A 22,998-nucleotide genomic window follows, 5' to 3' on the forward strand; every position below is an offset into this window, starting at 1 on the left:
ATAAAGATTCATAAAATGATTAGTAAAGATAAAACATACCAGCCCGCATTGAGCAAGCATGGTGATTAACGCTCAATCCTTCTGCGTGTGAGAGGAGGCCTGTGTGTGCCGTCGGTCTGCTTGTTTTAATAAAAGTTTAAAGGATTTTAAAGCCACCCTAACAAGTTATTATTCTTGGAATAGGTATTATATGCAAATACAATGTTCAATCAGAATTAAACTTCACCGAAGTGTATTGACAGCTTGTCTCGATTTTTACTTCACTCACTCACATTTCAAATCGAATAGAGAATAAATTGGACATGCCTAAATGTGACATTTTAACAACTTTCATAGTTTCATTCATGTCATTTGATTGGTGACAGATTATAAAATAAATAATAAACATGGCGGGGCTAGTAAGAGCTGGAGTTTCCTTTGCTAAAAATGCAATATTCTCCACAGCCGTACGCTCAATAGCCACAACAAAACCGCTATGCTTAAAAGAAAGTAAGTGGTAACAATTTTTATTTACAATATTTGTTACGAATTAGAAACATAACCTCAAACATGTTTGTTCCACAAACTTTTACATAATTAGAATTAGTGAGATATAAAGTGAGCCAGTAATTTTATTATTGTCTATTATTTATAGTTCGTGAGAAAACTGAGGGCGCAACATTGGTTGTTGAAGCAGTTTCTGTGCCGTCACCCCGCACGGAGCTTTTGATTCGAGCTGAGAATCTAACTCCAAAGGAGAATGCAGTCGAGAGTTCAGAGAAGCCACCGTGCTACATGTGTGCACTGGGGCTCGATGTGAAACACACCGATGTGCTAATTCTGAGCCAGTTCGTCAGGTCGGATGGCTGTATGCTACCTCGCAGGATTACTGGGCTATGTCGTCGGCAGCAGAAGAAAATGGGCAAATTGGTTACTATGGCGCAGAAAGCTGGTGCGTATTACATTAGTATTTTTATTTTATTGCTTCTAAACTTAACATATTAATCACAAAGTGTAAATCATCCTCCTAGCCTTTTTCCCAACTATCCAGGGGTCGGCTTCAATCACAAAGTGTAAAATTAGAAATATTTGATGAATGATTTCTTATCATTATATTGCAACTTGCCTTCTTGTTCCAGGTCTTATGATCAACTTGACACCGGACAACTGCAATAAAGACCCAAGGAAAAGAAGAAACCACAAAAAGTTCAACACATACTTTGATGAGCGAACTATATTTATGAAGAAGATTCCCAAGCCTGTAGATAGATTCAAGCGATAATTTGTTAGATTATTGTAAATAATATAAATAAAACGTGTAATTAGTTAGATAATTTGTTTTTTCTCACCAATTAATGTAAAAGTACAAATCCTAGAAATAGCAGTAGTGGCTAGGCAAAGTGCTTAGTTTAGAAATCCTCCCAACTTCATGATTAACATTACCCATGAATAATCAAAGATTGTTACTGTGGGGGTGACTTGTAATAAACTCCCTACTGGAGTACCTACCTACCTGACTGTAACTACCTACTGGAGTCAAAGTTTACTGACAGCATCTAACATCTGTTTTTTCATAAAATAATCATTTACCATGAAAAGCAGATGAGAAAATTCTGTTTTTTTAAGGCAACTGTTGATCGATGTTGTAGGTGAACTTGGCCTTATTTCCATGCATTCATCACCACGCACGACTAATCACACGAGACAGGACTTGGGCTTGAGGAAATTCATATTAGGGGATAAATAAGAGACATTGATTTTTGTAATAATTTACTTTCAGTTTTCGTTGTTTTAGTGATGTTATGATATTTTACAATAAAATTATCCAACACTAAGCTGCTTTACCAATAAATGCATTTGATACGAGGTACGGCAATGTTAATGAATAGATTGTACTTCCAGTACAGTTATAAAACTGATTGTTATAACAGGAAAATGATGTACAGCTTAGTTAACATAAACATTTAAAAAAGTTAAATGTTATAGCTTGAGATTCCTTGTGTAAAACACACACGAAATGCCTTCAATATGCCTAAGCGGTTACAAGGATTACTTCTAATGCAATAACTACACATAACTGTCAAACTACAAAACAGGTAAAAGTCTTACGTAAAAATTGCAACACAAAAGCATTTTCTATGCAAAATAATTAGATAATAAAAAATTTATTAACCTAATTCAATTTCTTAACAATTTGTTTCTTTCTATAAAATAAATATCGCCTAAAAGTTGTTTTTATTAAAATCTCTTATTGTTTACATAATACAAACGCAGTCTAACACAGAGGTTCGTATCCCATACAACCTTGCCAGCGATTTTTGGTACAAACAAGTCATAGTTATACATGATCATCACAGCCTTTCGTATAGGTATAGGTAGCCGAGATCTTTGGGCGGATTTTCTGATAGGGCCACCTGGAACAAAACGATATAAATTTTAAACAAGAGAAATTAGTAATGTAGAAATATGACTGACTACACTAAAGAATTCGATTCCTCAAGTATTTTCTTCAATACATTTGAAATAAAGTGAGTATATTTATGTTACCTTGTTATCATTGAATATGACCCATCGTCCCTCGTGCAGCACGTGGCACACGTAATGGCCCACCATGGACGATGTGCCCATGTGCGAGATAAACGCCACCAACTTGTACTCTGGAAACAAAATGTAATATACAATGAAGATTTTTTTTCAAGAATTTTGGATACATTAAGATATTGAAGATTTGTTTTACAATTTTTTTAGCCCACTACTATGTTTATTTGGGAGTAACGTTAGTCACATAATTTATGACCTATTTATTTTAACGTAAAACTTTAGGATAAAGGTGAGTGGTGTCAACTATTTCACATTGTCGTTGAACTCTGATATAAAATTTTTGTTTTAAAATCTTAACATAATCCTGTAAGCAGCAGCTATTAGACCAAATTACAGATCATATGCTCCAAAAACACAGAACAACACTCACTCTCCGGGCCGTCCCTGCAGCCATGCGTGTTGTCCTGCACGGCGGGCTGGTCGGGCGCGTCCAGCTCGTCGGCGCGCGAGAAGATCCAGTCCAGCGCCCGCGCCACGTCGCCGCGCGTCGCGCCCAGCGCCCGCGCCGCCTGCGCGCGAGTGAAGCCCATGCACATTATCTGCTCCACGCTCGCTTCGTCTACACCCGCCGCGCCAACGTCGGCTGCACCTGAGAAATAGAATAAAAAAAAACATTAATTTGTAAACAGAGCAGACAGATTAGACATATTATATTTTGTAAAAAAAAAAAAAAACAGTGTGAAGAAGTCGGGTAACCAACCACTCGTATGAGTGTTTAAAATAGTAACAAATTTACGGTTTTTTCAAAGCAATGTTCATTCTGAAATTATCATGGTTTCAAAAATATTTATAAGATACCAATACAAAGTCGTCAATCAAAATTGTTCAAGACAATAATTATAAATTGTGTAAGTACTACACTAGTCCCCAAAGGTTATTCAGTAGCAGCTGTAATTGTTATTTTACGTATGACTGAGACTGCTGGAGGCGGATTTGAAAAAACTCGGACACTAGTTCTTACGGAATTAAAGCCCGCAGCTCACTCAATAAGTATAAGATAGGAGTTTATCTCCCATTAAACCGCCAATTAAGTACTCTTGAGGGAATAAAACGTGCAATAAAACTGATTTTATTGCTTTCTTTGAATTGAAAACAGAAATACTGCGAACCAGCAGCGCCGGGCGGCGTGAACTTGTTGGCGAAGTCCCAGTCGGTCATGTGCTCCATGAGCCAGTTGGAGGCGGCCTCCATGCCGCTGTTGTTCGTGTAGTACAGCGCCTTCTTGCAGGCCTCCAGGGGGAAGCCCATGTCCAACTGTTGGGAAAAGATATTATTATTATACTGATTTCATATAGAGACGTTTGCAGTTAGATAAGGAGAATTATCACCAGCTAAATGCATTTTTTTCTGTAAATAGTTTATACAAAATATTCTAACATGTCTAAACCATTTCTGCAGAAGAAAAGTAACTTTGAGAAGAATCACTTAAAAAAACGAAAGGGTCGCAGTTTTCACTCCATGTGACTCGTGTCTGGAATGAACTTTGAAGAAAATGTAAAAAATAGAGTTGTTAAATCAAAAGTATGTATCTGCCTTCATTAGCGGAAATCTCCTGTAATACATTTAAACAAAGCTCCACAATATCTATACTAATATTATAAAGCTGAAGAGTTTGTTTGTTTGTTTGAACGCGCTAATCTCAGGAACTACTGGTCCGATTTGAAAATTTCTTTCAGTGTTAGATAGCCCATTTATCGAGGAAGGCTATAGGCTACTTTTTATCCCGGTACGGGAAGTAGTTCCCACGGGATGCGGGTGAAACCGCTGGCAGAAGCTAGTAGTTCAATAAAAGACTATTTTATTGTGAGAGGAGGCCTGTGCCCAGCAGCAGGTCTACAAAAAAGGTTGATGATGACGATGATGACATATTATGTGACGTACAAGTTGTGAGAGCAGGGCTTCATCAAAGACGGGCGCGGGCGTCTCCGGCGCGGCGTCGGGCAGCTGCGTCTCGTCCGCCTGCAGCCCGCGACCGCGCAGGCAGCTTAGATCCACCTGCAATATAAGCAGTTACTTAATAAACATAGAAAAAAATATATTTATGTCTGAGCAAACAACATACATAAGTGTTATTCTCTGTGTATTGCGTTTCACAGGTCAACGTATGAGTTTTTCGACTACTTAATTGATTTTTTTATGACTGCCTATAAATATAATTTTAGAAAGCCAGGGCTAGACACAAGAGAAGTTTTTGTTTGCTCTTATATTCAGGGGGCCTCAAGTTTGCCGTTAGGCGTAAAAATAATAAATTCCGAAAAGCAAAGTTATTTGGCGGGAATGGTAAAGACTAATACAGTTATGTACGCACCTCCCAAGGCATGTCGACGGCGACATCAAGTTTGGCGGGCGTCCAGTCCTCCTTGATGGTGAACTTCTTCAGCTGCAGCAGCAGGAAGTCGGGGAACGTGGCTAGCCGAGTGATTCTGAAGATGAAAATTAATATCAACGTTTAGAGTTACTTACAATTTAGGCTAGTAGGGATGTTGAAAAATAAAAGTCCAAGTTTTATATACATAAATTTTAGGGAAATTTAAAGATTTGAGTGAGATAGAAATGTCGTGGATTGTATAATCTAATCATTTATTATACAACAGTAAACAGTTGTTATAAGAAAAAAAATTCTCTTAAATAGTTGATGACCTCAGGTCTAAGTGGATTGTAAAATTGTCCTTTTTCGCAAATAAATAAAATAATTTCGTGGTACTAACTTGTGAGCAGTAACCTTCTTGTTGACGGCACTGCTGAAGAACTGCTCGACTGTCTCCTCTTTCATGAAGCTGTCCAGACACGCCTGGAACGGAATGTGGGGCCGCACCACTTGCGACGGGTCCCTGGATATCAAAATATCAATAAATATCAATCAAAAACACCAGAAAAGCATGCTTTATACTCCATAAAAATGATTATAAGACTTTCATAACAAATCCAAACATAGCTGTGATATGATGTTCCATAATGAAGTTACAGTTCATATCCCCCGGTTCCATCATCAGATCAGTGTCACTGTTTCATATTTGACAGTACATATTTAAATGTGTTGTCATCAGAACTACACACAGCTGCTAATTTTCATGACTACAATCCTTGGAAGATGGTTAAATAATAATAAAGGAAAACCTTAGATTCTATTACATACATAAGTGATTAAAATGAACATAAGATTATACATAAGTGTGTTAAAATGAACAGATTATAGACATAGAATTTTGACATTTGCCCCAGATATGTCAAATTCGTATATTTTTGAGTCGCATATTCTGTGTACTCACAGCCTCTGTCCGCTGGCCTCGGCCTGCGCGCGGGTCTGCTCGTAGTGCTGCAGCTGCTGCGTGTTGGTGGCGGCGTGCAGCGCGACGGGCAGCGGCAGGTGGTGCTCTGGGCGGCGCGTGTAGCGCACGGCGCGGGACTCGCCGCACTGCACGCGCTCCTCCACGCAGAAGCGCAGGCAGTCCGCCGGGTTGGGCTTGTGACGGCTGTGGCGCTGCGGTCATTATATGATTAGTAAGTTAAGTGTTAAAGCTCTTGCTTCTTGTTATGTAAGTAAAAATCTGGTGTCTTCAGACTCTCCTTAGACGCTGGTCTCCAACGCTTAATCGTACCCGCCTTTCGCGATTCTCTATTGGTTTGAAAGATACCAAACCTACGCGCGCGTAACCTATGCGATGTGGTATCACCAAGTGACTGTAGTGCGAAATACATTATTGAGCTTCGGAAGCATGCATTGCCATGAATAGATTTCAATTACACGAAGGACATTCACGGGGTCGCTACATTATACTGAATATTTTAATCCCATTTTTTTTCTTTGCGTGGGAAATCATCAAATGACCCCTTTTGCTGTGGGTGCAACGTGAGGAAGTTTCAGATTCTTATTGATTAAAATCCACCATGTTTCTTCTTATATACCAGGGCCGCGGTTACTCTTCCGAACAATCCCGCAGCCCCGATTATTTGAATCCTTGTATTCTTATAAACTTAAAGAGCTACAAACCTGCAGCAGTGACAAGAAGTGCAGATAGAACTCGTGTGCGTCCTGCTGGCGCTTGGTCATGAACTCGGGATGGTCCTTGCCGACCAGGTTGCGGTACATGTGCGGCGACACGCCCGCCTGGAACCCGCCCTCAGCGCTCGGGAACGAGTAGCGCCCTGAGATCAGCCCTACACCCAGTTTGGCTCTGGAAGAGGAAATAGGCTTATAGAATATTGAAATTGAAAAAAAAAATGCGGTCGGCATTAATATATTTTTTCTTTTTTAATAGTCACACTGACGGTTTTGCCTTAAAAAAAAAAGGATAGGCGTTTCAAATTTGTTGATCATTCTGTAGGGAAATAGGTTCGTATAATTTCCTTACCCTGAATTATTTAATTTATTTCAATAATTCATAAAAAAATAAGAAAAATATTTCTCATTTACAAGAACAAATGTCAAAATGCGATAAAAACGATAGTTAAAACCAATTTGAACTAAAATAACATATCGCCTGCATAATGGTACTCACGTTTGCACATTGAAGTCATTGACGGGATCTTCGGGGAAGGTGGAGAATATTTCTGGAGCACCATCCACGAAGCGACGCACGAAGTCGGGCATACGGAACATTACCTAAGGGAATAAAATTCTTGTAGTTTCATGAACATATAATTATTATGCCGCGTCCAGTGAAAACTACTTTTCGTACCCGGATAAGATATAGCCCTTGTCACCCGGGAATAGCATAACTTCCCTTAGAAACAAAACCTTCAGTGTTCAGTGGTTGGTAAAAAAAAAAACAAACATCTTTCTATTATTTATAGTTCAGAAGTTTAGATTGATTCCTCATTTGCGTAATACATCCAGAGAACGTAAATGTCGGTTCTGTTAATCTCCGACCAATCATGATGAGAGAATTGAGAGTTAGAACACACCGAGTGTACCTGTTTTTGCGAAAAGGCTACCATAGAAGACCCTACTGTATTACAAAGTAATCATCATCATCCTCCGAGCCTTTTTCCCACTCATGTTAGGGTGGGCTTCCAGTCTAACCGGATTCAGCTGAGTACCAGTGCTTTACAAGAAGCGACTGTATTACAAAGTAATAAAGCTCAATATTTACCTGCACCACACTATTAATATAGCAAGTATTGCCGAGGTTGTTCAGCCCGGTGAGTGCCGGCCCGCACAGCGGTCGGAGTTCGCTTCCCGACTCTTGCAAAGTGTTCCATTCTCCGCTGCGCTGGTTCAGTTCTAACTCCAGTTCTATCATCGATTTGTCCGTCTGAAATTAAATTGTGTGGTCAGATATTGATTAAAGAAACAGCTTTTTGATTTTATGACATTTTTATAAGCACTAGCTAACCCGTACTTAGGTAAAAACCTTTCTTTCTTACCTTTTTTAGGGTTCCGTAGCCAAAATGGCAAAAACGGAACCCTTATAGTTTCGTCATGTCCGTCTGTCCGTCTGTCCGTCTGTCACAGCCGATTTACTCGGAAACTATAAGTACTACAGTGATGAAATTTGATGGGAATATGTGTTGTATGAACCGCTACAAAAATATGACACTAAATAGTAAAAAAAAGAATTGGGGGTGGGGCCCCCCATACATGACACTGAGGGATGAAATTTTTTTTTTCGATGTACATACCCGTGTGGGGTATCAATGGAAAGGTCTTTTAAAATGATATAAAGTTTTCTAAAAAACATTTTTCTTAAAGTGAACGGTTTTTGAGATATCAGCTCTCAAAGTCGTAAAAGTATGTCCCCCTCTATTTTATAACTACGGGGTATAAAATTCTAAAAAATAGAGGTGATGCATGCTAATTAACTCTTTCAACGATTTTTGGTTTGATCAAAGTATCTCTTATAGTTTTTGAGATAGGTTGATTTAACTGTAATTTACGGAACCCTTCGTGCACGAGTCCGACTCGCACTTGGCCGGTTTTTTTCTTTATTTGGTTTCTTTGCTACCCCGAGATAGTGTACTGCAATTTTTTTTTTTTATATGGGTTCAATATTATCGGAGCCTTTGGGGTTTAAGCAACGTTCTTTTTTCAATTAAAATTATGGCATGAATTAAACATCAACCCTTAGGCCTGCCGTTACAGGGACTTATGAATATTTTAGTTGCCAAACATTATTGTGAATCAATTTTTTTTAAAGTCGATTTAGTATTAGCTACCTTCTGTAACTGCTGCACATTAATGCCGAAATGCTTGAGATGGTCAGCCAGGTAGGGGTCCTCGACCATATCGTCTTCTGCGTACGAGAAGACATCGCCCTTGCCGTCAGCCGTGATCGTGCCAAGCTTCACGGCTAGAGGGAAACCGGTTTCACGGTAATGTTCCACCTGTTGGCAAGAAATTATTACGATATAAATACACTCTTTTGCAAAAAAAGCGGGCACCTATGCGAAATCTTAGTTTTAAGGACTTTACGTGTATTTCAAAGGGTTTTAATGGTTGTAGTATGTTTCTAGCATCAAAAGGGTTAGCCAAGCGTGCGTGAGAGTGTATTCTAAATTTGAATTTTGTACAATTGCTAAGAAATTGATTAAACCTTATTTTGGACTAATTGCTGACAGAAAGTTCGTCGGTGTTTCGAAAAGTTTTTGAAGTGATTTTCAGGAAAATGATAATGCAGTTTTAATTAATGATTAATGTACGTTATTGTTAGATCAAAACATTTTTGAAAAACTATGCGTATTTGTTAAAATGTTCACCTGCTCTAAATGGGCTATACTGATGGTTGATGGCAATGTTAAGAGTTTCGGTATTTTAGTGTAAAGCGTTCTGCTGTTTCGATATTGTACTCACGTGTTTTAAAATATCGTTTTTCATAATTAAACACTATTTAGAGGAGTATCAGTACATTGGGCTGCGACAAAACCAATTTAAAGTAAGCAATGCCGATCACAACTCGTCTCCTTTCGGACTTTGACGTTTAAAAAATACCAAATTTTGTGATAAATGTTAAAATTAACCACATGAAAAATGATGAGGAGGGTTTAAGCTATCTAAAAAGTCTAATTATTGCCGCGTTGAAGCTCTCGATAACTCCATAGGTATAGGGTTACTAAACGATGATTAAGCTGAAAGGGAGTCAAGAATTAAAAAGTATTGACCAAACGCATGTTTCTTAAGAAATGAGCAGATAGCCAATTATTGTTATGATTTAAGCAGGAAAGTGCTGTAGATGCTAGAAAATCTCGGTGCAGGCAAGTTAATTTAATAAAATGACAGTGTAATGAAAACACGCTATTTGAACGCTCAGACTCATAGATCTTCGGAGGTCTACGGAGTTTCCCAAGAGACGAGGTTGTTTGAAAATCAGTGATTACGAGACCTTAAGACCTCGTGCTCACAGTCTGTGCGCTATTTTCTGTATTTTGTAGAATTTCAAGACTTTTAAAAATGTCAAAGTCCGAAAGGAGACGAGTTGTGATCGGCACTGCTTACTTTAAATTGGTTTTGTCGCAGCCCAATGTACTGATACTCCTCTAAATAGTGTTTAATTATGAAAAAGCGATATTTTAAAACACGTGAGTACAATATCTAAACAGTAGAACGCCTTACACTAAAATACCGAAACTCCTAACATTGTCATCAATCATCAGTATAGCCCATTTAGAGCAGGTGAAAATTTTATCAAATACGCATAGGTTTTCAAAAATGTTTTGATCTAACAAAAAGACACATTAATCATTTATTAAAACTGCATTATCAGTTTTCTGAAAAGTAAAAAGTCGTGGTGGCCTAGTGGGCAAAGAACCAACCTCTCGAGTATGAGGGCGCGGGTTCGATTCCAGGTCAGGCAAGTACCAATGCAACTTTTCTAAGTTTGTATGTACTTTCTAAGTATATCTTAGACACCAATGACTGTGTTTCGGATGGCACGTTAAACTGTAGGTCCCGGCTGTCATTGAACATCCTTGGCAGTCGTTACGTGTAGTCAGAAGCCAGTAAGTCTGACACCAGTCTAACCAAGGGGTATCGGGTTGCCCGGGTAACTGGGTTGAGGAGGTCAGATAGGCAGTCGCTTCTTGTAAAGCACTGGTACTCAGCTGAATCCGGTTAGACTGGAAGCCGACCCCAACATAGTTTGGGAAAAAGGCTCGGAGGATGATATCAGTTTTCTGAAAATCACTTCAAAAACTTTTCAAAACACCGACGAACTTTCTGCCAGCAATTAGTCCAAAACAAGGTTTTACCAATTTGTTAGCAATTGTACAAAATTCAAATTTAGAATACACTCTCACGCACGCTTGGCTAACCCTTTTGACGCTAGAAACATACTACAATCATTAAAACCCTTTGAAATACACGTAAAGTCCATAAAACTCAGATTTCGCATAGGTGCCCGCTTTTTTTGCAAAAAAGTTTATATATGTAGTTCTATATTTTTTTTTTTACAATCAATGGGCTAGGATTAGAGAAAATAAATAAAGATTGATTGTCAATTTTTTAACTGCCTTCTCAAAAAGGAGGAGGTTACCAATTTCGGATATGACCTATTTTTGAATTTATATCTCCATGTCTCTCACACTAGCAGTTGGAACCAGCGAGCCTTTTAGTGGAGACTGTATAGTCATGTATATCCATGAGACGAATTAATTTAGATAGGTAAACTCGAAGACTAGAATTCGTCTTTTTCTTCGCCCCAACTTAACGAAGAACAACATACAGCATGATCATTGCCCCCTGAGCCGTCGAAGAACCGCCGGCCACACAGCACGGAGCCGTCAGTGAGGTTGAGCCACAAGTTAGTGGTCAGATCACACTTGTCACACTTCCAGAAGGCGGGATACTTACAGCATGATCATTGCCCCCTGAGCCGTCGAAGAACCGCCGGCCACACAGCACGGAGCCGTCAGTGAGGTTGAGCCACAAGTTAGTGGTCAGATCACACTTGTCACACTTCCAGAAGGCGGGATACTTACAGCATGATCATTGCCCCCTGAGCCGTCGAAGAACCGCCGGCCACACAGCACGGAGCCGTCAGTGAGGTTGAGCCACAAGTTAGTGGTCAGATCACACTTGTCACACTTCCAGAAGGCGGGATACTTACAGCATGATCATTGCCCCCTGAGCCGTCGAAGAACCGCCGGCCACACAGCACGGAGCCGTCAGTGAGGTTGAGCCACAAGTTAGTGGTCAGATCACACTTGTCACACTTCCAGAAGGCGGGATACTTACAGCATGATCATTGCCCCCTGAGCCGTCGAAGAACCGCCGGCCACACAGCACGGAGCCGTCAGTGAGGTTGAGCCACAAGTTAGTGGTCAGATCACACTTGTCACACTTCCAGAAGGCGGGATACTTACAGCATGATCATTGCCCCCTGAGCCGTCGAAGAACCGCCGGCCACACAGCACGGAGCCGTCAGTGAGGTTGAGCCACAAGTTAGTGGTCAGATCACACTTGTCACACTTCCAGAAGGCGGGATACTTACAGCATGATCATTGCCCCCTGAGCCGTCGAAGAACCGCCGGCCACACAGCACGGAGCCGTCAGTGAGGTTGAGCCACAAGTTAGTGGTCAGATCACACTTGTCACACTTCCAGAAGGCGGGATACTTACAGCATGATCATTGCCCCCTGAGCCGTCGAAGAACCGCCGGCCACACAGCACGGAGCCGTCAGTGAGGTTGAGCCACAAGTTAGTGGTCAGATCACACTTGTCACACTTCCAGAAGGCGGGATACTTACAGCATGATCATTGCCCCCTGAGCCGTCGAAGAACCGCCGGCCACACAGCACGGAGCCGTCAGTGAGGTTGAGCCACAAGTTAGTGGTCAGATCACACTTGTCACACTTCCAGAAGGCGGGATACTTACAGCATGATCATTGCCCCCTGAGCCGTCGAAGAACCGCCGGCCACACAGCACGGAGCCGTCAGTGAGGTTGAGCCACAAGTTAGTGGTCAGATCACACTTGTCACACTTCCAGAAGGCGGGATACTTACAGCATGATCATTGCCCCCTGAGCCGTCGAAGAACCGCCGGCCACACAGCACGGAGCCACAAGTTAGTGGTCAGATCACACTTGTCACACTTCCAGAAGGCGGGATACTTACAGCATGATCATTGCCCCCTGAGCCGTCGAAGAACCGCCGGCCACACAGCACGGAGCCGTCAGTGAGGTTGAGCCACAAGTTAGTGGTCAGATCACACTTGTCACACTTCCAGAAGGCGGGATACTTACAGCATGATCATTGCCCCCTGAGCCGTCGAAGAACCGCCGGCCACACAGCACGGAGCCGTCAGTGAGGTTGAGCCACAAGTTAGTGGTCAGATCACACTTGTCACACTTCCAGAAGGCGGGATACTTACAGCATGATCATTGCCCCCTGAGCCGTCGAAGAACCGCCGGCCACACAGCACGGAGCCGTCAGTGAGGTTGAGCCACAAGTTAGTGGTCAGATCACACTTGTCACACTTCCAGAAGGCGGGATACTTACAGCATGATCATTGCCCCCTGAGCCGTCGAAGAACCGCCGGCCACACAGCACGGAGCCGTCAGTGAGGTTGAGCCACAAGTTAGTGGTCAGATCACACTTGTCACACTTCCAGAAGGCGGGATACTTACAGCATGATCATTGCCCCCTGAGCCGTCGAAGAACCGCCGGCCACACAGCACGGAGCCGTCAGTGAGGTTGAGCCACAAGTTAGTGGTCAGATCACACTTGTCACACTTCCAGAAGGCGGGATACTTACAGCATGATCATTGCCCCCTGAGCCGTCGAAGAACCGCCGGCCACACAGCACGGAGCCACAAGTTAGTGGTCAGATCACACTTGTCACACTTCCAGAAGGCGGGATACTTACAGCATGATCATTGCCCCCTGAGCCGTCGAAGAACCGCCGGCCACACAGCACGGAGCCGTCAGTGAGGTTGAGCCACAAGTTAGTGGTCAGATCACACTTGTCACACTTCCAGAAGGCGGGATACTTACAGCATGATCATTGCCCCCTGAGCCGTCGAAGAACCGCCGGCCACACAGCACGGAGCCGTCAGTGAGGTTGAGCCACAAGTTAGTGGTCAGATCACACTTGTCACACTTCCAGAAGGCGGGATACTTACAGCATGATCATTGCCCCCTGAGCCGTCGAAGAACCGCCGGCCACACAGCACGGAGCCGTCAGTGAGGTTGAGCCACAAGTTAGTGGTCAGATCACACTTGTCACACTTCCAGCCTGAAGGGGGGATCTTCACGCCGTTGTCTAACTGCTTCAGGTCTACTGCATGCCTGGAAGTAAATGGCTATTGTAATTTGACCTATCAGAAGATTTAAGGGCACTTAAAAATTCTAGGCTATAGGCTAGGCCCCAGATGCGGTATCATCAGTGAGTTAATGACTAAAGAAAATGAAACTTAAACCTGTAAGAACTTAAAATTGTATGTGAATCATTATTTATATGTATAGAATATTGTTTGTTAAATTGCAAAGATATGAAAATAGGTAGGCAAACAAGGGCATAGGCAATGCTATAAAAATTACTAAAACAATTCTCAACTCAAACTCAACTCAACAACAACCAACTTACACAGAAACTTCACGTTTCTCTCCATCCCACGTGCCCTGAAGAGCTGCCATCTCGGCGATTTTGAACGGAGACTCCGCGTCGATCACTGCCTGAACTGCTTTGTTCACCTGGATAATAATAATCATTTTTTAGTACTGTTCCTGACAAACTTAATGGCGGCTGGTATCATTGCAAGAGTCGCTGCGAAAAACGTTTTTTAAGTACATATAAGCGGATGATGAAAGTATGTGTATGGCATGGCTAAATGTGCTCAGAAATAAATTACGATTTGTTATTATGTTTCGCGAGAACTGTACAATTATCTGAGTTGTAAGTTAAAAATAAATAGACACATCATGTGTATGTGAAGCTAAAGTCCGTATGCGAAATATATGTACCTTATAGGTTTATATTTTTACCATAACTTTTTCAATGAAAAGTACAAAATACCAGGCTGTGTGTATAGTTCTTATAAAACAGTGAAACAGTAAATTACTCACGACTTCAGGCAACGCAGGATTAGGCCAGGGATACGTATGAAAGCCGGGCAGCACTACCACATTGTAAATGTCTGTGAAGGTGAACTTGGGTTTGCCACAAGCGGGATCGAACCCCCCTTCTACTCCGATGGCTAACCGCGTGATCTTCTTCTCTGGACCATCGCCCGTTTTCTCTGGCTCTGGGACCTGGTAACAATATGGTTATATTATAAATCTGCAGAGTTTGTTAGTTCGGTTGAATTAATTTTAAGTAGTATGTGTCCAATTAACAAGGATGGCTTTACAGTAGTTTCTATGGGACGCTGAAGAAGCTTGATATAGCCATTAATCCAATACTACAAATGACACCTAATTCAAAGACAAAATTTCTTTTTCTTACTTTCGTGTTTCAGAGTTGTGGCAAAAAAGGAAACTTTAACTGCATTTCTAGGCAACATATCAAAATGGATATACACTTACAGGCTTCTTCTCCCTCTTGATATGAAGGAAGACATTGTTCCCTGTCTTCTGGAAGTACTGCTCGACGTAGTTGCGACCGAAGCCGAGGTAGCTCACCAGGGATATGTATAGGCCTGTGTCTGACTCCTGTAACAAAATTATATTTATCTTAGTACTTGAAGCTGATGAGTTTGTTTCATTGAACACACCTAATCATAAGAAATACTGGTCCTTTGCCTACATCAGTTTAATAAAGACAATCAAGCATGCCTATCTAACCTTAGTACCTACAGCAATAAAATATTGAAGAATATTCAAGATTTTATAACAAATCTTATCGAAAAATGTGTGAAACATAAAAATACCTTTGGCAATAAACATAATATTGGTAAAAGTTCTGATTTATGCAAAAACACACAACAACACATTTCAAAAGTGCCCTCATAATTTACATTCCTGATAACAGCTATCACTTCCCTGCAAAAGCATGGGGGCAGACATGTCTCATTGTTCTTACAACACTAACAGTATTCAGTCAATACTATACATAAAACATTTAAATCTTTTTGCAAAAATGTTTGACTCAGTAGACTTGTATTTAGGAAGTTTCCTCATACTGTGTGGCTTTGCCCTAAGCTTGTTCAATCTCAGAAGAATCGTAAAAGAAGGTAATGCATCGTTTAAGACAGTGTTACTTTCAGAAAATATACTGCTAACATGCATTGGAATCGCCTTCATAAGTAGAGCAGTATACAAAATAAGTCCTATCAATGTGGAAATGGCCGACATGGAACAAAGATCCACAGATATGATGAAGCATGAAGAAATTAGCTGTAGTTTTATGTCAATTCTTATGAGCTACGGTCCTCTGATTGTGTCTCTAGTAAACAGTTTCTTAAGCCTAATTATTGACAACTATATGCATTACAAAATGATAGCTGATGTGAAGAAGAATGAAGAAGACAGTGCAGTGCATGAAATAGGGGACAACTTTCGAGTAGAAAGTAGAAGTACTGTTAAAAGCTTATTTTCGTTCTGGAAGAAATATTTCAGCTTTATCACTGTGGCTATTCAGTGGATATTGCCAGTTTTACTTACTCTGTCCATGTATTCTATGGACGTGAAGGAAAGGAATATTTTTATGGGTGATACAAGAAGTTTAAGTGAATCCTGCATGGCACTGCTTGATATTAGCAAGAAGAATTGTTCCATTACTTATGACCAGAACAACACTCAATTCCGCACAAACATAGCAAATTATTTTGACATGTATGAGAACTATACAAATGAAACAGGAGAAAAAATTGATTCCATAGTAAACAATGTCTATAGAATCATTGCCAATTTGAATAATGAAACTCATTTTGCTGATATTAAAGTAACTTCAGCTCCTTTGTTCAGAAAACCAAAAGTGAACGAAAATTGCTTGAAAATATGTTATGTGGAAAACAAAAAAATACTTTTATTCATGTTTGTAATTAGTATTGTGAGTTATTTTGTACCCATCACTATCTCTACAGTAATATTGACGAAAATACATGTGATAGAACTTAAAAAGCAGAATGTAAAGACTTATGTTAGCAGGGAGCTATTGTACAATATTTTATTTTGGAGTCCCGTGATGCTCGATACATTTCTGTCTCTCACGTTATGTTCCTACTCTATGAATGGAATGAGGACATCCATATTCAATGTAATTGCTAATGTGTATCAAGCCGTGAAGAACTTCATGAATACAAAATATTTTAAAGATAATGCTGTAAGTCCCATCTGATTTATTATTTTTATTAAAATAAACAAGAATTTAAATTGATTATATTTCTAAATAAAAACATTTCTACAGAGGTTTGGATTTTAATGATCACCTTCATAACTATTCAAAATAATGAAATGTTATGAAGCATCTAAGCTATATGTTAAAGCTTTTCTTTCTTCTCCTAGCTTCTCTTTTCTGGGTTGGTGCATTATGCTATTGTTTGAATCTTAGAGTATTTTTTACCTAAGATATTGTAGTAACCGTAGTTAGATTTACAAATGATTTATACATATTAATTGAAGTAAGATTTCCCTCAGAGAGAGAGAGCTAGATGATATGACCACTCTAACCAGATAACTAGCATTTCATCATCAGAAAAACGTAATAGGTTCCATCAAACTATAAAAATACACCGGTTTGGACGTTACAAGGCTAAAAATAGTAGACTTCATTCTAAATAATGTTTAATTTTATTAGCTACCAATATATCTTGTAGGTTATAATAAAAAGTGCAACTCACCGGATTGTCAAAGGAATAAACACACTCATCCTTGTAAATCAGTTGCTGCGGACCAGGTATTTTGATTTTAGATAAATGCGGTGTTAAGAGATCTAACGACGCCATGGCGTACTTCAAAATAGTAAAAGAATTTTACAAAATGTATTTTCTTCTGACCAAAATCAGCGTCGCACCAAAAATACTTGATCTTGATCTATTTGTGATGGGACACAAAAACTAACGACAGATTTTGACATATAAACTTATCGATTTTCTACAATCGTCTAGAATATTTCTAACTAGACTATTTTATTTTTATGTTTATGAAATCTAAAATGATTTAATAGTAGTAAAATTAATGCGATTTTTTAATTCTACTCAATAAAAATTGATGCTGTTAACCAATTTTAGTAAGTTTTATTTGCAAGTGATTGCTCTGCATTGTACTTCCCTGTTTATTTTAAACCAATATTTTAGCAGAAAATGCTTTTCATTTTCTTTGCTGCAATGATTACAATATTATATCAATCAATATACAGTTTCATCAATTTGTATTTTTAACCCCCGACGCAAAAACGACGGGGTGTTATAAGTTTGACGTGTCTGTGTGTGTGTGTGTGTGTGTGTGTGTGTGTGTGTGTGTGTGTATGTGGCATCGTAGCTCCCAAACGGATGATCCGATTGTAATGCGGTTTTTTTTGTTTAAAAGGTATGTTAGTCGGGAGTGTTCTTAGCTATGTTTGGTGGAAATCGGTTCAGGTCTTCAAGGTCATCAGCTCGTTTGATAGGTGTGATAGGAATGTTACACGCTCAGTTTACTTGCAAGTATATGTGGGATCTGAAATTTGAAACACTAATGTCTTTTGAAACCACTGAGCTGGTCTGCTGTTAGGGCACGAAGGTAGGAGACGTAACCCTGAACTGCCTTTTAGTAAACCCATCGAGTTTGGGCTCGTTGAATTTGTCTTGACGAGTTCTCTTCATGTTTCTGATTGACGAGAAACTGATGCTGGAAATAGGATGTGGCGGATGAAACCCTGGAATGCCGGAATGAAACGGATAAACCGATTTACATTTTGCTGAAAATCTAGAATGTCCAAAGGTTCTTATTAAAATCTTAAAATCTTTATTGTTTCTCAATCTGTGCAATTCTCCCAGAGCCAGTTTGTCATGAGGATTGTTAAACAGCTTCCTTTGGCCGAGATCGCATATAGCGACCCCATCTTAAGATAAAATAAATTATATGAAAGAAGGAAAAATTAAGGAGCTTCTTTAAAAAGCATGAAATAAAATTAAATTATAAATTTAAAAAAACCCCCGACCCAAAAAAAGTACGCAATAATTATGACAAAAGGTTGAAAATGCTAAACCCTATAAAAAGCAAAAAATAACTTTTAACACTACGTAAACTAAATTTTGACGTGTCGGGGGACCGCTTTTTACCTTCATAAATACTTACATAAATCTAATGATACCTACCTAATTACAACATTCGTTTAAAAAAAAAACACGTATCTAAAGTAATGAATTAGAGCGGTCCCCCGACACGACAAAATTTAGTTTACGTAGTGTTAAAAGTTATTTTTTGCTTTTTATAGGGTTTAGCATTTTCAACCTTTTGTCATAATTATTGCGTACTTTTTTTGGGTCGGGGGTTTTTTTAAATTTATAATTTTTACAAAAATATGTTGAAAAGGAACGTGCTGACGGAAGATAGAGGAGTATGGAAGAAGAAAACATGCTGCGCCGACCCCAAATGAAATTGGGATAAGGGCAGGAGGATGATGATGATGAACGTGCTGACTGAAGTTTTGATTGACATTGACTGATTGACGCGTTGAAGTCTGAAGTCAAACAAATTATGTCAAATCGAATGAATCAAGCAAATTTCAACTTTATTATCACTAAAAAGCAACCTAATACACATCAGATTCCCGTAACACGTACTATTGTTTTTATCTTGAGTATTTAGTCCTGTATCTAAATATTTAATAGCTTCATTGATATTAAAAAACACAGTTGTAGAATAAAAAAGTGTGGTGCAAAGGTCACCATCATTGCTTGTGCTCTGATCTTGAACAAATTAATTCAATCATCCCAAAATCAAATAATTATAAAATGTCTTTAAAATTATATTGTGATCTTATGTCGCAACCCTCAAGGGCTTTATACATATTATTGAAATCAATTAAGTGTGATTTTGAGGTGAAATTCGTTAATTTACGTGAAGGTAAAGTATCTTAACTTATTTTTCTAACTTTTTTGTAGTTTTAAAAGTAAGAACTTTTAGTTCTGTTGGTTGCTTGTGAGAAGTAGCAGAAATATAGTAATTTGTTTTATATATTTATAGACCTCCAGTCGCCCACTAACGCTATTATGTGGCACTGACAATCTAACCTGACAAACGGGTCATTATTTCTCATATTTTTCCCAATGCCAGTTTTATAAAAAAAATGAAAATGTTTGTTTGCTGTTAGGAATAAATGGTGCACATTTTTTAAAGGCAGTCTTTTTTCCAGCTGAACACTATTCGGAAGAGTTTAGTGAAATTAATAGGTTTCAGCGGGTTCCAGTGATAGATCACAATGGATTTATTTTAACTGAAAGGTACAAATTCAATGGAACTGATACATTCGTAATTTCACAATACTTAATGATACATAGTGTTTGATAAACCAACAAATAACCAAGCATATATTATCATATTTCAATGGAAATAATATTAATATTTATTAAAATTCATACAATAAGGTAATATTTTCAGTGTTGCCATTCTCAAGTACCTGTCCAGAGAGAATATTATACCAGAGAGTTTGTACCCAAAGGAGTCTAAAGCTCAGGCTCGAGTGGAAGAGTTTCTGGAGTGGCAACATGCTGGATTAAGGCTGCACTGTGCCATGTACTTTAGAGTTAAAGTAAGTAAATAAGTGTTTAAAGCCACTGAATTTGCAGCTGTTTTGATATTATTTAAGGGCTATATTAAATTGTCTATCTCCAGCAAGTGGGTAAAAATAAGGCATACTTATGTATAAAGCTAAGCAAATGCTTGATGGGCTTTTTTCTATCCCTAGTTTGCTCATGTGATTGCCAACGGTACACCTCATTATGTTTCAAACCATTGTAAGCACTTGTTTTACTTTGCATAGTAGAGGTCCTTCTATTAAGTAGCCTCCTTTTCTGTCAGTGCCCCAGGCAAAAGGTGACCTTATATTTTTTCTACATTGTTTTAATATTACAGGCTGGTTGAAATAGCTGTTCAATCAAACATCAGTTCAGTAGGTAGAGGCACTCAAATTTTCACTATTACAGCTGGTCTATAAAATACTCCAACCCAAAGATACCGACTGACCGAAAATTGGAAAATTGCCATATTGTTGCATCGCGGCGCTAGTTGGTTGCAACATTCATGTGTAAATCTTCTATTGCAGTATTTAAACCCAATAATGTTTGGGAAGCCAGTGGATGCCAAGAGTTTGGTTGGGTATGAAAGCCGCATGGTGTCTGCACTGACTGATTTCAACACCAAATGGCTTGGTAGAGGCACCGATTTTATAAATGGCAACACTCCCACTGTTGCCGACTTGTTAGCCGCTTGTGAATTGGAACAGCCCCGTAAGTATCACAAACACAAAACTGACAAAAAAATTACCAGACTTAGGTATCTGAGAAACTGATCGCTCCATAACTTTTTGATGCCTACAAATGTCGATATAATCATCGGCACGAATCTTGAGCTCTGACCTTCATTGCGCAGAAGTAATTTATTGGGTACCTTTTGTGGTATGAAGTGAGGAGCGGGGGCGGGCTAAAGAGGTGATTGGCCCGCAGCGCATCGCGTCATAGCTGTCACTCGGGATTGGTTCTTTGCTAATAAATCACTTCTGCGCAGATGAAGGTCCGAGCTCAAGATTCGTGCCGATAACTATACAAGAATTTTAAATTCCTGTCTTGAGCTCTTTTCATCACAGTCCCAACGGGCTGTCGTGTTACCAAGACCGCGGTTTGGAACATAGCGCGATTTTATTGCGTTTGAATGGGTTGTGGAGGTGCGCGACGGGTATGACCACAGTCGAGTATTCGTGTTCATTTTGTTGCGAGCCGCCACTAAGTTTGGCGAGAACTGTAATAATGTACCTACTTATAATTTATGTTTTTGTTTTAGGAATGAGTGGTTATGATCCCTGTGAGAATTTTGCGAACATTGCAGTATGGTTTAAGAAAGTTCGAGAACATTTCAACCCCTACTATGACGAGGGAAACGTGATAGTCAACAAAATAATTAAGAAAAATTCTAAAGTAGCTTCTAAGGTTTAAAATAAAATATTGGCACTAAGTAAATATGTATACTGTCCTTATTACAGTCTTTTTAAAGAGTACTTTAATTAAAATAATAAGAATACAATTTATGATAATGAAATATTAAAACTAAGTATCAAAATATTCATCCGCATCGCTGTCAGCGGGGATCGATATTACAGTGATTTATAAAATTATAAAAGACAGACGCATTTATATTTCCACTTCTATGACATTTACAATAATTTTAATATAACGATTTTACTGTTAAGTGTAATTTTCATTTAATCAATTGTTGAAGGTGTTTTCATACTGTGCGTTTCAGTCAGTTTTTTTCTTAAACTATTATTATATGAAGAACTCAGGTGCTTAGAATTTTACTCATAGTTTAATGGCACAAAGTGCATTCTTATTTTTATGGGGATATCTAAAACTTTGGTACGAATTTGTGATGGTTTTTGATATTAGTGCAATAAAATTTTATGCCATTTCTTTAAAAACAGGTTGTTTTATTTTTACTTCTTTCAATCTTTAATTATAAAATAATGCTTACATCGCAATGACTCCATTTCTTTCTACAGAGCTGCCGACGGAAAGGTGCGACGTGTTGAGAATAATTTTCTCCTAAAGAATCATGTTTAAGCGGACTCTTGGAGAACCGAGAAGGTTTTTTTTGAGAATTATGTGGGCCGATCCCGGCGGCACTGCAATGCCGGGCCGACCCGTGACGGGAGTGGAGCGAGCCCCGAACATCCCGTCAGTTTACAAAAATCAGTTTAATATACTGGTCCCTCAGTGAGGGAACTTTCAGATATTAAGCTGAAAAGAACAGATACTACACTTTGATCTTAGCCAAAAGGCCGAGAAGCGATACCGAACTAAAGTACCGGGCGAGCGTCATTGAATCGCGGAGAATCTTAACACCGCGATACAGAAAGTTATGCTAATTGCACAGCGCCATCTATCGGTTTGTTATAGAACTATAAAATTAGGTATGGGTGTAGGTATTGATAGGTACATCTTTAGGGTAACTGAGACCTTAATACATGTTTGTTTGCCCACTTACTGCCCCTGGATGGGATTTGTTTTCATAACGTAGGTAACTGGTTTTCGTCAGAGCAGTTTCTGCCGCGTCCCATCGGCGTTACTTCACGTAGGTATCCGGATAAAAAGCCCACCCTTCTTCAAAATGGGGACTGTCTAACACTGAAAGCATTTTCAAGTTGGATCAGTAGTTACCTTTTTTTTTCTTTTCTTTTTTAACGACGTCAAAAATCATCAAAAGACCCCTCCCGCTGTGGGTTAGCAGCGGTGAGGGAGTGTCAAACTCTTACTGACTAAAAACCGTCGTGTTCCGTCGTAGGCCTTTTTATATGCTATGGCCGCGGTATCTCTTTCGAACAACCCGCAGCCCCGGCAATCAGTAGTTAC

At 39.4% G+C, this 22,998-nt stretch overlaps 3 protein-coding genes and 1 non-coding gene across 4 annotated transcripts; 2 read left to right on the forward strand and 2 right to left on the reverse strand.

Annotated features, from left to right (window-relative positions):
• The first annotated feature begins 327 nt into the window (after positions 1-327).
• On the forward strand, positions 328-1,313 carry LOC110383409 (large ribosomal subunit protein mL66). Its single transcript, XM_021344206.3, has 3 exons — positions 328-489; positions 635-931; positions 1,119-1,313. The coding sequence occupies exons 1-3, from the start codon at positions 387-389 to the stop codon at positions 1,259-1,261; spliced, it is 543 nt and encodes a 180-aa protein (XP_021199881.3). The 5' UTR covers positions 328-386; the 3' UTR covers positions 1,262-1,313.
• A 423-nt stretch (positions 1,314-1,736) lies between these two features.
• On the reverse strand, positions 1,737-17,526 carry LOC110383329 (ubiquitin carboxyl-terminal hydrolase 5). Its single transcript, XM_049838388.2, has 17 exons — positions 17,293-17,526; positions 15,038-15,163; positions 14,579-14,764; positions 14,100-14,206; positions 13,636-13,801; positions 8,737-8,904; positions 7,674-7,835; positions 7,080-7,183; positions 6,572-6,755; positions 5,850-6,061; positions 5,289-5,411; positions 4,889-5,003; positions 4,462-4,575; positions 3,690-3,834; positions 2,951-3,169; positions 2,527-2,636; positions 1,737-2,393 (listed from the first exon to the last, which is right to left on the reverse strand). Exons 1-17 carry the CDS (start codon positions 17,395-17,397, stop codon positions 2,331-2,333), a joined length of 2,409 nt encoding a protein of 802 aa, XP_049694345.2. The 5' UTR covers positions 17,398-17,526; the 3' UTR covers positions 1,737-2,330.
• A 1,683-nt stretch (positions 17,527-19,209) lies between these two features.
• LOC110383729 (glutathione S-transferase theta-1) lies at positions 19,210-22,067 on the forward strand. Its single transcript, XM_021344544.3, has 5 exons — positions 19,210-19,501; positions 19,791-19,878; positions 20,036-20,186; positions 20,700-20,883; positions 21,434-22,067. The coding sequence occupies exons 1-5, from the start codon at positions 19,390-19,392 to the stop codon at positions 21,583-21,585; spliced, it is 687 nt and encodes a 228-aa protein (XP_021200219.3). The 5' UTR covers positions 19,210-19,389; the 3' UTR covers positions 21,586-22,067.
• A 179-nt stretch (positions 22,068-22,246) lies between these two features.
• Positions 22,247-22,439, reverse strand: LOC126054164 (U2 spliceosomal RNA). The gene has a single exon (XR_007510741.2). It is a non-coding gene; the product is annotated as a U2 spliceosomal RNA (small nuclear RNA).
• Positions 22,440-22,998: the final 559 nt, after the last annotated feature.

The sequence above is a fragment of the Helicoverpa armigera genome, chromosome 8 (genome assembly GCF_030705265.1).
Source record: "Helicoverpa armigera isolate CAAS_96S chromosome 8, ASM3070526v1, whole genome shotgun sequence".
NCBI classification, from domain to species: Eukaryota; Metazoa; Arthropoda; class Insecta; order Lepidoptera; family Noctuidae; genus Helicoverpa; species Helicoverpa armigera.